The sequence below is a fragment of the Balaenoptera physalus genome (assembly GCF_965194825.1).
Source record: "Balaenoptera physalus genome assembly, chromosome: X".
Taxonomy (NCBI): Eukaryota; Metazoa; Chordata; class Mammalia; order Artiodactyla; family Balaenopteridae; genus Balaenoptera; species Balaenoptera physalus.
The window spans coordinates 101,694,407-101,712,250 of record NC_138903.1 but is presented as its reverse complement, the minus strand read 5'-3'; the positions used below and the strand labels follow the sequence as shown (position 1 = coordinate 101,712,250).

The 17,844-nt window shown below is 35.6% G+C and overlaps 1 protein-coding gene and 1 long non-coding RNA gene across 3 annotated transcripts in view; one reads left to right on the top strand and one right to left on the bottom strand.

Annotated features, from left to right (window-relative positions):
* LOC309652106 overlaps nucleotides 1-17,844 on the bottom strand; it is an 89,004-nt gene that overhangs the window by 39,306 nt on the left and 31,854 nt on the right. The window lies entirely within an intron of this gene.
* LRCH2 (leucine rich repeats and calponin homology domain containing 2) overlaps nucleotides 1-17,844 on the top strand; it is a 92,448-nt gene that overhangs the window by 69,068 nt on the left and 5,536 nt on the right. For both annotated transcript variants that reach the window (XM_082445506.1, XM_082445507.1), the window contains 6 exons: nucleotides 6,018-6,062; nucleotides 8,680-8,730; nucleotides 10,978-11,035; nucleotides 11,799-11,911; nucleotides 12,093-12,230; nucleotides 12,384-12,461. In XM_082445506.1, the coding sequence (XP_082301632.1) occupies nucleotides 6,018-6,062; nucleotides 8,680-8,730; nucleotides 10,978-11,035; nucleotides 11,799-11,911; nucleotides 12,093-12,230; nucleotides 12,384-12,461 (483 nt within the window). The remainder of the gene's footprint in view (nucleotides 1-6,017; nucleotides 6,063-8,679; nucleotides 8,731-10,977; nucleotides 11,036-11,798; nucleotides 11,912-12,092; nucleotides 12,231-12,383; nucleotides 12,462-17,844) is intronic.

The window sequence follows — 17,844 nt, the reverse complement described above, 5'->3', positions numbered from 1 at the left end:
ATATTAATGACTGAACCACAGGATTTCTTTGTTTGTGTCCCATGGTAAATTATTCATGATGCTGTTATTTAGAAGATTTATTGAAAGTGTGTGTGTGTGTGTGTGTGTGTGTGTGTGTGTGTGTGTGTGTGTGTGTGTGTGAAATCTAGCTCTTCAGTTTCATAGTTGCTAGGACTGATTTTGGGAGGTATGTTTTTCAGGTAAGCCCCTGAAACTAAATTTTAAAAAGTTTCAACATAATTGGCTAGAGTATGTGAGTAAGAAGATAATTTAGGTCAGATTATAAGTAAATCATTGTAGGAGAGTTATATTAACTCTTTTAGACTCCCGGCTGCTCTTGTGTAGATTACTATTCTAGTAAATAAAATTTAATGTCATTGTTGCTGAAGTAAAATCACTGCATTTCTCAAAGTAAAGGTATTCCAGAAAATACATTACTTTATTAAAAATCTTTTACAGAAATTTATTAATATCATTTGAATAAGATATACAACAAAGTATGAAAATCTAACCTTTTTTCGATAATGTTCAATGTAAATTAGTAGCTTTAATTTCTTGTAAGAATGACAACACAAATTTCTAAATGCATTTGATGATTCATTTCTAAATAAAAAAGTTAAAAAACATCAGAATAACTATACCAGATTAGTTTTAAGGATTATTTGATTTATTTAAATGCCATATATATTTGTCATCAAATGTATCTCACTACTTTTGTGATAAAACATTATAATGACTCTTAAAATACATATCTGATTTCATAAATATAGTACAATATTTTAATTTAATGGCTAACCCCAAGGAGAATATTTTTGTATACTTTCTCTGACCATGGTTAATTTTATACTGGAATAGGGAAGCCAACTGGGCTTGTGAAATAACCTGATTTGTTCTGAGTCAGAGTTTGTGCACAAATACTGTCCCTTCTGTGAAATTAATATAAGCTTCAGAGATGAACTGATCTTTGTGTTTCTGAACAGACCTTTAATGTAGTATTTGAATTTAGATATAATAAAACTTCAGTTATTCAGACTAACGTTAACTGAGGACAGCTGAGTTGAGTTAGTAAGAAGTTGGACTTATAGAATATTTAAAAATCTATGTATATATTCAGATTTGGATTTTAGGACCTTTAAATATGTGCAGTAATGCAAAACTAAGTATCTTCCTAAGTTTTCATGTATAATGGATATTTTAAATTAGAATAGCAGTTGAGTAACAATAATACAAGTCTCATTATCTAAGTTCTCGACTGCATCATCCTCTGTTTCTTTCCTTTATCAATTATCTGTTCACTCTTCTATGTCCTTTCTCTTTACCTTCCATCTTATAAATGTGCTCAGACCTCTACCATTATCCCTGATTCCCCTTTCAGCTGTTGCCTTATCTCTTTGTTTTCTTCTAGGGCCAAACTTGCCATTTCTAGATCTGCAGTTTCTGATCACTCCTTAACCCACTGCAGTCTGTCTTTTACCTCCATTTCTCCATTGAAATAGCCCCTCACTAGAGCCTAACATGTACCTACTAGCAGCAAAATCTAGTGTAGCATTTGACAGTGATGACCACATCTTTCTTCTCAAAACTCCTTGCTTGGTTTCTGCCTCATTTTCCTTCCCTGATTCTTCTTTTTTCTTTTTGATGCTCCTGGCTAACTTTTCTTCTGATTTTTCTTCTGCTTGTTTTTAGGGGTCTCATCTTTTGTTACTCTCTATGAAGCTTTTATGATTCCAGATGTCTCATATTCTCCTGGGTCTAAAGTTACATCTCATAACTTTTTTTTCCTGTTCTCTGTACCTGTGTTTCTAATTGTCTGGATGCCATGTATTTCAAATCAATATGTCTCCCCCTCCTGCCCCGCCACCATGGAACTTACTCCTCCTCTCTGTTCTTTATTTTAGTTAGTAGTGGTATTACCCACCCAGTTCTCTAAGCTCTATACCTCAGTCCTCCTTGATCTTGCTCTTTCTTTCTTCTTAACTTAACTTTCTTCTTCTTAACTCTTAATTGGTCACCAGGATGCTAATTATGCATCTTTCTCCAATTCATTACCTCTTCTCCATATCTACTGCCCTTGCTTTTGTTGGAACCCTCATTCTTTCTTGTCTAGGCAATTGTAATAACTTCTTAATGGTCCCCCTTTCTCTAGTTTCACAGTCCTTAGAGAAATCCCTGGCCTAAAATTCTTTATTGGCTCCCCATTATCAATTACATAAAATTTGGACTTTTAAAAAACTTCACGGCCATCCTTACCTACTTCTCTAAGTTTTATTACCAGCCACAGTTCACTCGTTACTAGCTACTCTTTTTTACATAGGCTGAGCTTTTTTATTCCTTTGTGCTTTCCTTCTTCTGAGCATGCCCATTCTTTTATTCCTGAAAAATCCCTACTAACCATTTAGGATTTAGGGATGAGAGTATAGCATAGTGGTTAAGAGCTTTGACCTCAGAAATCAAACCACTTTGGTTCCAGTCCTTTCTTAGATATCTACTAACTGAGTGACTTTGGCAAATTATCTAATCTTGCTGAGCTTATTATTATTATTTTTTTTAATCTTCAGATGACTCTAATAGTATCTTCCTTCATAGGATTATTGTAACTACTGAATTATTTAATAATACAAAGTGCTTAGAACAGCACTTGCCACAGAGTATACACTAATAAATATTAGCTTGTTATTCACTAAAATGTCACTTTTGTTTTGTTTTTTGTTTTTCTACCAGTCATCTTTTTTTTAAATAAATTTATTTTATTTATTTATTTTTGGCTGTGTTGGGTCTTCGTTGCTGTGCACGGGCTTTCTCTAGTTGCGGCGAGTGGGGGCTACTCACTGACGTGGATTCTCATTGCGGAGCATGGGCTATTGGTGCCTGGGCTTCAGTAGTTGTGGCACATGGGCTCAGTAGTTGTGGCTCGCGGACTCTAGAGTGCAGGCTCAGTAGATGTGGCGCACGGGCTTAGTTGCTCCATGGCATGTGGGATCTTCCCAGACCAGGGCTCGAACCTGTGTCCCCTGCACTGGCAGGCGAATTCTTAACCACTGCACCACCAGGGAAGTCCCTACCAGTCATCTTTTTTCAGATGTTAATTCTCAATTAGGATATGAAAGGATTCAGCAAAGATCAGGGCTGCTGGGCAAAGAAGGTCATGGTCAGGAATGCAGACTGCGTCCTCCTTTTCAGTGGTACTTGCATAACTGCTCATGTTTGAGTTCCTTGTAAGAAAGGCAGTAGTTGAAAAGCACATAAGCATGGAAACTCCAGTGACATACTTGTAATACTGGTAGTAACCTCTTTGAAACTCTCCAGCAGTGCCTTTAGGGGTGAAATCCTGCATCAGTATCAAGCTTGGGCAGCTCCCCTGTTTTGACATCCATGAGTTTCTTCTCCTTCACTAGTATGACTGATGCCATCTTGGGGTCCTGGTGTCCAACTGTCTAAATGTCACTCTTTTGTTGAAGTAGAACAAGAACAAGTGCCGTCAGTGACATCGTGCCTAAGGATGGCAAATAGGTTTATTCACACATGCCAACTCTATTCAGTGGCTATCTGGAGCACTGGATTGAAAGTATATTGAAGCTATGTCTGGAATCAGCTGGAAAGAGCACCTTGGTAGATTAGTGATAGTTGTCATAAGTCATAGGAGAGACAGTGGAGGAATTTAGGTCTTGTATTTGTCATCCCTAATGCTGCTCATCCTCCAGTTTGTGGTTGAGCTATCAGGTAGGTTATCTATTTTTCCAAGAGTTATGGAAGATAATGCTGCATAAGTAAAGGGGGCCATTAACTAGAACCTTGAATGCCAGGCAGAGAAATTTGGGCATAATCTGAAAATTAGGTTTTTTCAACAGAAGAGTCATGAGTTGCGCGTAGTATTTTGAAAAGGTCAGTCTGCCACTGATTTGCAGGATAATTACTGGCGAGGAGGAATCAGAAGAACTTTAGTGGTTGTCATAACTGTATTTCCTTGATTCCTGCTCCTAAAAACAAGCACTGTTTTAAATTCTAGCATTTGTGATATTAAGCATATTACCTCTGTGCCTTAGTATAAAATGGAGATAATATTGGGTTGGCCAAAAAGTGCCTTCGGTTTTTAATTAAAAATAAAAGACACATTTTTCATTTTCACCAAGAACTTTATTGAACAACATATTCACTCTTTTGTTCCACTACTTTTTGCCATTTTTCAGGCAACTTCATAATTCCATCTTCCCAAAACTTTTTATCTTTTTGAACAAAGAACTGTTCCAGGTGCCTTTTACAGTCTTCCAGGGAATTGAAATTTTTTCCATTAAGAGAATTTTGTAAAGACCTAAATAAATGGAAACCCCAAGGTGCAATGCCTGAATATGGCAGATCAATCAGAACTTCCCAGCCAAGCTGTAACAGTTTTCACCTGGTCATCAAAGAAACATGCGGTCTTGCCTTATCCTGATGGAAGATTATGTGTTTTCTGTTGACTAATTCTGGACGCTTTTCGTTGAGTGCTGCTTTCAGTTGGTCTAATTGGGAGCAGTACTTGTTGGAATTAATCGTTTGGTTTTCCGGAAGGAGCTCATAATAGAGGACTCCCTTCCAATCCCACCATATACACAACATCACCTTCTTTGGTTGAAGACCAGCCTTTGGCATGGTTGGTAGTGTTTCATTTCGCTTGCCCCACGATCTCTTCCATTCCACATTATTGTACAGTATCCACTTTTTATCTCCTATCACAATTTGTTTTAAAAACGGAACGTTTTCGTTACGTTTAAGTAGAGATTCGCGTGCAGACATACGGTCAAGAAGGTTTTTTTCACTTAACTTACGTGGAACCCAAACATCAAAGCGATTAACATAACCAAGTTGGTGCAAATGATTTTCAACACTTGATTTGGATATTTTGAGTATGTCAGCTATCTCCTGCATGGGATAACGTTGAGTGTTCTCAATTAATGTCTCAGTTTGATCACTGTCAACTCCAATTGGTCTACCCGACCGTGGAGCATCGTCCAGCGAGAAATCTCCAGCACAAAACTTCGCAAACCACTGTTGACACATTCGATCAGTCACAGCACCTTGTCCATACACTGCACAAACCTTTATTTGCATTTTGGTTGCGTTTTTACCTTTCTTGAAATAATAAAGCATAATAAGCTGAAAATGTTGCTTTTTTGTTCCATCTTTAATATTAAAATGGCTATACAAAAATTTACCAATTTTGATAAGTCTTTTTTAAAATGCAAGCTGATATGACAGCTGTCACATACAATCTAACAAAATTGTTTTGAATGAAGTTAAAGACAACTAAGTGCTGCTAGAGCCATCTTACGGAAAAAACTGAATGAACCTTTTGGCCAACCCAATACTGTTTACCTCAGGGTTGTTAAGAATATTAAATGGGTTCATACATGTAACACACTTCAATCAGTGCCTGGTGTACAGTAACCACTAGTATAAGTGTTATTATCACTGTTACTGTTATTGTATAGTCAATATATACATTTAATGTAGTATTTTTTTAACCTAAAATCAGTAGGTTTCTTAAAAATGGATGACATTTTTGAATGGTGAGATTACAGGCTAGGCGTGAGATAGTGGGGCCTAGAATAGAATAATATTTCAGAGAATTCAGAAGAAGTAAGTCTGAGAGAGATTACAGAAAGAATTGACTTCTTGATGTTTTGTAAATAGTGGATTAAGAAAAAGGAGGATTTAAGACAACACTCAGATAGCAAACCTGAATGAATGGGAAATGGATTGGTTTAGGAAGGAAATGTTACTTGATGTATGTACTTAGAACAATGCCTTGCACATAGAAAGTACTGTTTTGTGTTAGCTATTAGTAAGTAGTAGGACTGTTTAAACTGGTTATGTAATTAAACAGTTTATTTATCTTTACATATAATGTACATTTTATATATAATTTAGATAATTTAATAAAAGTACCAAAATGTGAATAAACCTCATATATAATTTACTAGTTAGAGAATTTATTTGTTCAAGGAAAAATAAAATAATGTGATTTAAATATTTTTCAGTATAAATCATCAAGGAAGAGTTCAAGTGGCAATGAAAACGATGAGGTGAGAAAAGAGGGTAATATTAGCAACTGTTTAAAATATTTACTTTTCAAATGTAGTTGGCTCAATCAGAGTAAAATATAATTCATCTTTCAGTTTGTTATTGATTTAACGCACAAGTTTTCTCCAATAATAAAAACTGAGCATCGTTAGACAATTATTAATTGAATCATGTGATTTCCATCTGTCCTTTGTAGTTTAGCTTTAGAATTTTATTAACATTCATCTTGAAACTAATTAATTTAAAATTTTTACATTTTCCTATATTTTATCTTTTGAAATCAACCTGGTGGTCAATTGAGATTTTTCCTTTGGAATTTATTAATCTCTTTTCACAGCTCTGTATACTATTTCAACACTTAAAATTAGATTTCTACAGTTTGTGCATTACTATAAATTTTTCTACCTCATCATTTTAAGCTGTACAGCAGCCTGGCATTTTTGAAATGATACAGTCTCATCACCATGAATACTTAAGCTTTGTGTATTTTTGTTTGGAAGGATTGATAATTCATTTGATATTGGATACTTGGCAGGGCTTCTGAAAACTCCTTTAAATTTAGGAAACGGAATCACCAAAAAAACGTTTGTTGTACTCTGAGCTAGAAGTTCAGCTTGGATATTCTCCCTGTCCCTTTATATATATTATATCCACTTTGGTCCTGCCTGCTTCAATATCTAATCAGTTACCAAAACCTTTTTTTTTTTTTTTGATACAGAAATATTTTGAATACATTCCCCACCTGCATTTCTGCTATTTCTGCTCTGGCACAGGCCCTCCTCATTTCTTGCCTATATTACTGCAATAGCATCCTTGATCTTCTCCCTTTCTCCAGTCCATTCACCTCTCTGCTGCCAGTGATTGTTTCAAAGAACACAAATATGATCAGGCCATTCCCTTGCTTAGAAACCTTCACTGTCTCCTCATCACTTAGAAGGTAAATTCAAGGTCCTTCTTCATAAGCTCCTGCTTACCACGTCAGCCTCAACTCACGATTTGCCTTCCTTTCACCATACTGTCCAAAAATGTGGAATTACAAGGTTTTCTCCACTCATCCTTACATTTATTGCTTCTTTTTTTTTAAGATCTTTATTGGAGTATAATTGCTTTACAATGTTGTGTTAATTTCTGCTGTACAACAAAGTGAATCAGCTATATGTATACATCTATCCCCATATCCCCTCCCTCTTGAGCCTCCCTCCCACCCTCCCTATCCCACCCCTCTAGGTCGTCACAAAGCACTGAGCTGATCTCCCTGTGCTATGCAGCAGCTTCTCACTAGCCATCCGTTTTACATTTGGTAGTGTATATATGTCCATGCTACTCTCTCACTTCGTCCCAGCCTCCCCTTCCTTCTCCCCGTGTCCTCAAGTCCATTCTTGACGTCTGTGTCTTTATTCCTGTCTTGCCTCTAGGTTCTTCAGAAACATTTTTTTTTTTAATTCCATATATATGTGTTAGCATACGGTATTTGTTTTTCTCTTTCTGACTCACTTCACTCTGTATGACAGACTCTAGGTCCATCCACCTCACTACAAATAACTCAATTTCATTTCTTTTTATGGCTGAGTAATATTCCATTGTATATATGTGCCACATCTTCTTTATCCATTCATCTGTCGATGGACATTTAGGTTGCTTCCATGTCCTGGCTGTTATTGCTTCTGTGCCTTTGTCCTTGTTCTCTCATCTTGGAATATTGTTAAACATCTACTCAGTTTTTTAGTTTCTCAGGAAACTTGATTTTATCCACCACCCCCACCGTTTCCCCAGGTGCCTCTTATCTGTGCCTCGTAATATATCATGCATAGCTCTATCCTTATACTGAGAAAGTTGTACTACCCATGTAAATGAATCTATTTTCCCCCTAGACTGAGAGATCCTTGAGTGGATGATATTTTACTAAATTCCAGTGTTCCCAGTGTCTAGCACCAGTGTCTGATATATAGTAGATAGTAATCATTTGTTAATGATGAATACATGTCCTCTGTGGTATGCATATTCAAGATTAAATGTTAAGAATTTTGTATTTGTTTAGTAGTGGTCATTGAAAAAACATGGACCATTTAGTAGTATTTTATGCAATTCAATTAATTCTTTGTCATTATTTCTAAGCCTGTGTTAGATACACATAATTTTCCAGGTAATTGTTATTATTTGGCGTGATGGAATTTTTGCATGCTTCCATGTACCTGTCTCAGATTGTAACATATTGTTGCCATTTCCCATCAGGAATTAATCTTAACACATGGCTATTTTCTAAGAAATATAGAAAGGTTTTTCATTTGTGATATTTAAAGGAAATACATTTAAGAAAATATTTGATGTAAGTAGATACTACTTCTAAAACTTTAAAGTGCTTATGAATCACCTGGGGATGTTACTGAAATACAGATTCTGATTCAGTAGGTCTTGGGTGGGGCCTGAGATTCTGCATTTCTAACAAGCTCCCAGAGGATGCTACTGGTCCACAGACCACACTTTGGCAAGGTGGTAGATGGCATTTTCCAGATTCTTCCTTTAGTAGTTAATCAAAAAATTTTCAGTTTTCCTTTTATATGTCTAAATCATCATTCATATTTTAATTTCATCTTTCATCTTCTTGTTTTTATATTTTAGCAAGACAGTGATAATGCTAATATGTCACCACAATCTCCAGTATCATCTGAGGTACAAGTTCTGTTTTTAAATGTGTTTACATAGGTTTCTTTGTCTCTTCTCTCTAACCTCATCTTTCTTTTTTTTAAATGTAATTTATTCACCCATATTTAAAAATCCATAGTAGGTTAATTTATACAAACCTAGCCTATAAAAAATTCTAAGAACACCATATTTTTGAACAAATATTCATAATCAATATCACTTAAATTAGTTATTGAAAAATGCCTATAGATCACAGAAAATAATTCACTTTATAAATTTTTTATGTTTTATAATTCATCCATATTTTGAAATCAATAAGAACAGCTTTCAGATTTTAAATCTGAAAAAAGTACTTCAGCATTGTGCAATGGCCTTTGGTTTTTCTCATAACCAATTAGGTCTGAAAGCAATGCAAGATAAACTTCCTTTTTCCACGAGAAACATCCCTGTAGTGGGTTGTTCCTATCGACAGGAGGGTACACCTTTCCTAGCATCTTAGACCTAAGGAGGAGCATGGGGAGAAGGGGTAGATGAAAGTTAGAGTTTCTGAGATCTTAACCAAATAACTCTGGTGGTTTGAATGATTAACTCTTCTAATTTAGTTAAACCTATTGCTTCACAATAAGAGATAAATTAAAAAACATTCTAAACAGTATCTCTTCTACTTCAGATTACTTTAGTATTCTAAAAGTGTATTGGCATTAGTAAATAGATGATTATGCGTTCATTTGGTGAATTCAGAACTTTGTCTAAATGTTTGGATGATCCAAATTCACCATATAACGTTGGTTAATTAGCCAGTATTTCATTTTATATAGGTGGTGTTAATTTTTTAAAAAGCCAGGATTCTTTGTCTATTGTTTTGGGTGAGTTGCATTATAAAACTTTTAAATGGACGTGGACATTAATTTTATAAACATGTTTCTAAATTATTTATATGGCAGGAAAATGGTTTGCATTCTTTTAGAAAATAATTTAAATTAGGATATCCTAAAATTAGTCTTTGTCACATGCTTTTTTGTAAATCCTTTTTTTACTTTCAGTTATAACAAATGTAAGTGCTGCCTTATTTAACTAGGTACTTTATGATTTTATGATCTATGCTCATGGGGAGAGTATCAGTGCCAGTTTTCTCAAATAATTATACTGCTTTTATAATACATTTTTCCTTACATTTGGATAAGTGAAAATTTTGTCTGGAAATTCATAACACTTTAACCGAAGTAATCAAGACAAACTGAGGCTTGTAGACGGATAAGGTGGTGAGCATGTATTTTAGTAGCTCAACTGACTTTCAACTTGAACTGCTTATCATATGTTAATCAGAAAATTAAGAGAGTCAACAGAATTCTGATTGTTTTAGTTTCATCTGTGAAAGGAAAATGATAAAAACAATTAGTATAGTGCTTTACTATTAACAAAGTGCTTGCCTATACATTTAAACCTAAGAGCAGTCCCATGAGCTGGGTAGTATCCTCATCATTTTACAGCTGCAGAGACTGATAACTTTTCCTAAAGACTCCAGTCAATAAATGGCAGAGAAGTGACTGAAGCCCAAACTCTAGCTACTTCAGTTGTTGTACAGATTCAATAAGATGCTGCTAAAATTTCATTATCTTTCCATCTTATAATTTCCAAAGTGCTTTCTTTTAGTTATCTCAGTTAATATTTACAACATCCTATTTTAAAGATGAAGGAACAGTTACAGAGAAATTAAATGTTTTGCTCAAGGCTTAGCCTAAACTTTCTGACTCTAAGTTCAGATTTTTAAAATATACCACAGTTCTTTCCAAAGCACACTACTGTGTGGAAGCACTTTGAAACAATGTGCATTCAGCTGGAAGAAATAATACTTTATTATCTATCACTCTGCAGCCCCTATTAGTATGAATGTGTATATTTGCCTCAGATTATCCACTAAGGGTCAAGTCCATAGTAGGTACTGAGTAAGTTTTACTAATTTCACTTATCTTTTCATTGAAGCTTTTTTTCATTTTGGGGGAGACTTTAATCTGGTTCTTCATTCAGAAAATATCTGTTTTATATGCTTCAATAATTTTCTTTTTCATTTTCCTTATACTATGAGGGAGAAGTCAATCAGCAAATATTTATAGACCTTTTAAAAGTGAAATATATCAATTTGAATTGAAATGCGTTTACCTTTCTCTGCTACACTAATCATGGAGAAAAATACTTCTCAAAATTGGAATGGATATGAATAACTACCTTGATTATTTCGAAAGAAAAGAGGTTTTATTTGTTTTTTGTTTTTAGGAGTATGATAGAACTGATGCTTTTTCACATGGTCCCTTTGGCTTGAAGCCTAGATCAGGTAAATACATATTCTGCAAATAAAATTTATTGGCTATATATGAAACTAGAGTTTCTCAGCTTAAATGGGATTGATTCCATAGTTTTAAGTACACATAGATTCTTTCCCCTCTCCTAAAAGTAATTTTCTCTTAACCTTATTTGTCTTTCCAATTCCCATTCCCCATTTCTTTCTTCCTCTTTACTTTCAAGCTCCTGAAACCTCAGCTTTTTGCCTTAGATATACTGCAGTCTTATTTCTACTCTACTGTGACTGCTATTAGAATGACCACTCTGCCAGCAGACCAAACACTGTTTGAAATTATAGCACTCCATTATATTGTGGTTTTAAAAAGGGATCTTTTCGCATTTGGCAAGCCCAAAAGAAAATGGATCCATGTTACTTGGCAAGGTATTGAATTATAGTTTTTATTCGTGAATAACTGTATTGACCTTCAAGAATAATTTCCTTTTTCTTTAAAGATAATAAAGGCTGATTTGTGTTCAGTAATAATTCTTAACCTGGATCATAAGTTTCTAATAATATATGTTTAAGTAAGAACATGTATAGGTGGTAGAAATTGTTACACTTGTCTTCCCTGTTGCTTTCAATTATGCAGATAAGCAGATTTCAGTTATATTCTGTAAAAAATATTTAGAATTTATTGATAATAATAGTGTTTTATGTCATTTTGTTCTGGTTCTTTTTATCATGTCTCTTTCCCCACCGATGGTTGATCCTTCCTGTTAGCTTTGTAATAAGATAGGAAATTTCTGTTTTATAGCTTTTAGCCGCTCATCTCGTCAGGAATATGGGGCAGCAGATCCAGGTTTTACAATGAGAAGAAAGATGGAACATCTACGGGAAGAACGAGAGCAAATACGACAACTTCGCAATGTAAGTCATGTTGACCTTTCAGGTCTGCTTTATAGAAATGGGTTTAATGTGGAAAATTAACAAGGTATATTTTATTTTCAGTACTCTTTAATATTTTAGATTACATAATGATTAGTTGTATAAATATATAACATATATGTTTAGATAGAATATCTGTGATTTATACCCGTTTCTTTTGTAGAATCTCGAATCCAGGTTAAAAGTAATTTTGCCTGATGACATTGGAGCTGCACTGATGGATGGGGTTGTTCTTTGCCATTTAGCCAATCACATAAGGCCACGCTCTGTAGCTAGTATTCATGTGCCATCACCAGCAGTGGTAAGTTTTGTCTGCAATTTGTTAGTTCTCTAAAGGAAGATAGAGCTTCTTGAAACAATCTTTAAATAATATACTTCAATAAATTTAATTTTCAGTTTTTATTAATTTTGTATAAATATACCTGAAAATATACCTTTTTTTCTTACTTTACAGCCTAAACTTAGCATGGCAAAATGTCGAAGAAATGTAGAAAATTTTCTTGATGCTTGTAAAAAGTTGGGTGTCTCACAGGTAATTATTTTTCTAACAAAATGATCATTTAAATATTAATTTATTGCATGCAAACTGGATTCATCTTCACAATAGGAATGAGTAATGCTTTCTGAACATGAAAATGAATACCTTCCCTTGGTACCTTCTACTGAGTCCCAGCTTTAACTGTAACAGCTATCTAATGAATGATTTTAAGCTGCTTTTAAAGTAATTGTAGAAATGGTTTCAGTTTTTCACCATTAAGGGCGATGTTGGCTGTGGGTTTGTCATATATGGCCTTTATTATGTTGAGGAAAGTTCCCTCTATGCCTACTTTCTGGAGGGTTTTTATCATAAATGGGTGTTGAATTTTGTCGAAAGCTTTCTCTGCATCTATTGAGATGATCATATAGTTTTTCTCCTTCAATTTGTTAATATGGTGTATCACATTGATTGATTTGCATATATTGAAGAATCCTTGCATTCCTGGAATAAACCCCACTTGATCATGGTGTATGATCCTTTTAATGTGCTGTTGGATTCTGTTTGCTAGTATTTTGTTGAGGATTTTTGCATCTATGTTCATCAGTGATATTGGCCTGTAGTTTTCTTTCTTTGTGACATCTTTGTCTGGTTTTGGTATCAGGGTGATGGTGGCCTCGTAGAATGAGTTTGGGAGTGTTCCTCCCTCTGCTATATCTTGGAAGAGTTTGAGAAGGATAGGTGTTAGCTCTTCTCTAAATGTTTGATAGAATTCACCTGTGAAGCCATCTGGTCCTGGGCTTTTGTTTGTTGGAAGATTTTTAATCACAGTTTCAATTTCAGTGCTTGTGATTGGTCTGTTCATATTTTCTATTTCTTCCTGGTTCAGTCTCGGAAGGTTGTGCATTTCTAAGAATTTGTCCATTTCTTCCAGGTTGTCCATTTTATTGGCATAGAGTTGCTTGTAGTAATCTCTCATGATCCTTTGTATTTCTGCAGTGTCAGTTGTTACTTCCCCTTTTTCATTTATAATTCTATGGATTTGAGTCTTCTCCCTTTTTTTCTTGATGAGTCTTGCTAATGGTTTATCAATTTTGTTTATCTTCTCAAAGAACCTGCTTTTAGTTTCATTGATCTTTGCTATCGTTTCCTTCATCTCTTTTTCATTTATTTCTGATCTGATCTTTATGATTTCTTTCCTTCTGCTCACTTTGGGGTTTTTTTGTACTTCTTTCTCTGATTGCTTTAGGTGTAAGGTTAGGTTGTTTATTTGAGATGTTTCTTGATTCTTAAGGTAGGATTGTATTGCTCTAAACTTCCCTCTTAGAACTGCTTTTGCTGCATCCCATAGGTGTTGGGTCATTGTGTTTCCATTGTCATTTGTTTCTAGGTATTTTTTGATTTCCTCTTTGATTTCTTTAGTGATCTCTTGGTTATTAAGTAGTGTATTGTTTAGCCTCCAAGTGTTTGTATGTTTTACAGATTTTTTCCTGTAATTGATATCTAGTCTCATAGCGTTGTGGTCAGAAAAGATACTTGATACGATTTCAATTTTCTTAAATTTACCAAGGCTTGATTTGTGACCCAAGATATGATCTGTCCTGGAGAATGTTCCATGAGCACTTGAGAAGAATGTGTATTTTGTTGTTTTTGGATAGAATGTCCTATAAATATCAATTAAGTCCATCTTGTTTAATGTACCATTTAAAGCTTGTGTTTCCTTATTTATTTTCATTTTGGATGATCTGTCCATTGGTGAAAGTGGGGTGTTAAAGTCCCCCACTATGACTGTGTTACTGTCAATTTCCCCTTTTATGGCTGTTAGTGTTTGCCTTATGTATTGAGGTGCTCCTATGTTGGGTGCATAAATATTTACAATTGTTATATCTCCTTCTTGGATTGATCCCTTGATCATTATGTAGTGTCCTTCTTTGTCTCTTGTCTCTTTGTCTTTATTTTAAAGTCTATTTTGTCTGATATGAGAATTGCTACTCCAGCTTTCTTTTGATTTCCATTTGCATGGAGTATCTTTTTCCATCCCCTCACTTTCAGTCTGTATGTGTCCCTAGGTCTGAAGTGGGTCTCTTGTAGACAGCATATATATGGGTCTTGTTTTTGTATCCATTCAGCCAGTCTGTGTCTTTTGGTGGGAGCATTGAATCCATTTACATTAAAGGTAATTATCAATATGTATGTTCCTATTACCATTTTGTTAATTGTTTTGGGTTTGTTATTGTAGGTCTTTTCCTTCTCCTGTGTTTCCTGCCTAGAGAAGTTCCTTTAGCATTTGTTGTAAAGCTGGTTTGGTGGTGCTGAATTCTCTTAGCCTTTGCTTGTCTGTAAAGGTTTTAATTTCTCCATCAAATCTGAATGAGATCCTTGCTGGGTAGAGTAATCTTGGTTGTAGGTTTTTCTCCTTCATCACTTTAAATATGTCCTGCTACTCTCTTCTGGCTTGCAGAGTTTCTGCTGAAAGATCAGCTGTTAACCTTATGGGGATTCCCTTGTGTGTTATTTGTTGTTTTTCCCTTGCTGCTTTTAATATGTTTTCTTTGTATTTAATTTTTGATAGTTTGATTAATATGTGTCTTGGCATGTTTCTCCTTGGATTTATCCTCTATGGGACTCTCTGTGCTTCCTCGACTTGATTAGCTATTTCCTTTCCCATATTAGGGAAGTTTTCAACTATAATCTCTTCAAAGATTTTCTCAGTCCCTTTCTTCCCTTCTTCTTCTGGGACCCCTATAATTCGAATGTTGGTGCCTTTAATGTTGTCACAGAGGTCTCTGAGGGTGTCCTCAATTCTTTTCATTATTTTTTCTTTTTTCTGCTCTGTGCTAGTTATTTCCACTGTTTTATCTTCCCGGTCACTTATCCGTTCTTCTGCCTCAGTTATTCTGCTATTGATTCCTTCTAGAGAATTTTTAATTTCATTTATTGTGTTGTTCATCACTGTTTGTTTGCTCTTTAGTTCTTCTAGGTCCTTGTTAAACATTTCTTGTATTTTCTCCATTCTATTTCCAAGATTTTGGATCATCTTTACTATCATTATTCTGAATTCTTTTTCAGGTAGACTGCCTATTTCCTCTTCATTTGTTAGGTCTGGTGGGTTTTTGCCTTGCTCCTTCATCTGCTGTGTGTTTCTCTGTCTTCTCATTTTGTTTAACTTACTTTGTTTGGGGTCTCCGTTTTGCAGGCTGCAGGTTATTAGTTCCTGTTGTTTTTGGTGTCTGTCCCCAGTGGCTAAGGTTGGTTCAGTGGGTTGTGTAGGCTTCCTGGTGGAGGGGACTAGTGCCTGTGTTCTGGTGGATGAGACTGGATCTTGTCTTTCTGGTGGGCAGGTCCACGTCTGGTGGTGTGTTTTGGGGTGTCTGTGGCCTTATTATAATTTTAGGAAGCCTCTCTGCTAATGGATGGGGTTGTGTTCCTGTCTTGCTAGTTGTTTGGCATAGGGTGTCCAGCACTGTAGCTTGCTGGTCGTTGGGTGGAGCTGGGTCTTGGTGTTGAGATGGAGATCTCTGGGAGATTTTCGCCATTTGATATTACGTGGAGCTGGGAGGTCTCTTGTGGCCAGTGTCCTGACCCTGGCTCTCCCACCTCAGAGGCACAGCCCTGATGCCTGGCTGGGGCACTAAGAGCCTGTCATCCACACGGCACGAAACTCCAGAACTCCACACTCTTGAGGCCCCTCTCTGGATGTGCCACCTCTCCCCTTCCATGCAGGTCCAGTTAATTTTTATACATGTTGAAAAGTATGGATTGAAGTTATCTTTTTTTAGGCCTGGGATTGGGAACACACATTGTTTTTTTTTTTTAACATTATTATTGAGATATAATTACCATACCATAAAATTCACCCATTTAAAGTGTATAATTCAATGGTTTTTAGTATAGTCACAGAGTTGGGCAGCAGTCTAAGTGTAGAATATTTTTATCACCCGAGAAAGAAACCTGTTACCTGTTAACAGTCCCTCTCCTGTTCTATCTCTATGAATTTTCCTATTCTGGACATCACATATTAATGACATCATATGTTATGGGGTCTTTTGTGTCTGGCTTCTTTCATTTAGCATAATACTCTCAAGGTTCATCCATGTTGTAGCATAAAGCAGTACAGACATACCCAGTTTTATTGCACTTCACTTTATTGTGCTTCACAGATACTGCATTTTTTACGAATTGAAGGTTTGTGGCAACCCTGCATTGTCAGATGATGATTAGCATTTTTTAGCAAGAAAGTATTTTTTAATTACGGTTTTTTTTAAGACATAATGTTATTGCACACTAATAGACTACAGTATAATGTAAACATAACTTTTATATTCACTAGGAAACAAAAGTTCATGTGAGTTACTTTATTGTAATATTTGCTTTATTTGGTGATCTAGAACTAGAGTCTCTATCTCTGAAATATGGCTCTACTTCATTTTTTAGGGCTCTATGTATATACCACAGTTTGTTTACCATTCATCAGTTGATGGATATTAGGGCTGTTTTCACTCATTGTTTATTATGAATAATGCTGCTATGAACATTCATGAACACATTTTTGTTTGAAAACATTTTAATTCTCTTAGTTAACTAGGTTATATGGTAGTTTATATGGTTGCTCTATGCTGGATTATATGGTAGCTCTGTTTATCTTTCTGAGGAACCGCTAAGTTATTTTCCGATTTACATTACCGCCAGCAATGTATGAGGGTTCTAATTTCTCTGCATACTCACCAACAATTATTATTGTCTACCTTTTTGATTCTAGTCATCCTAGTGGGTCTGAAGTGGTCTCATTGTGGGTTTGTTTTTTTTTTTTTAAATTAATTTATTTATTTGGCTGCGCCGGGTCTTAGTTGCAGCATGCAGGATCTAGTTCCCTGACCGGGGATCGAACCCGGGCCCCCTGCATTGGGAGCACGGAGTCTTAACCGCTGGACCACCAGGGAAGTCCCATTGTGGTTTTTTTTTTTTAATAAATTTATTTATTTATTTATTTTTGGGTGTGTTGGGTCTTTGTTTCTGTGCGAGGGCTTTCTCTAGTTGCGGCAAGTGGGGGCCACTCTTCATCATGGTACGCGGGCCTCTCACTGTCGTGGCCTCTCTTGTTGCGGAGCACAGGCTCCAGATGCACAGGCTCATTAGTTGTGGCTCATGGGCCCAGTTGCTCCGCGGCATGTGGGATCTTCCCAGACCAGGGCTTGAACCCGTGTCCCCTGCATTGGCAGGCAGATTCTCAAGCACTGCGCCACCAGGGGAGCCCCCCATTGTGGTTTTGATTAGCAGCTCCTTAATGATTAATGATGTTGGGCATCTTTTTGTGTGCCTATTGACTGTTTGTATATATCCTTTGGAGAAATGTCTTTTCAAATACTGTGCTCATTTGTTAATTGAATTAGTCACCTTTTTATTATTAAGTTCTTTATATATTCCAGATACAAATTCCTTA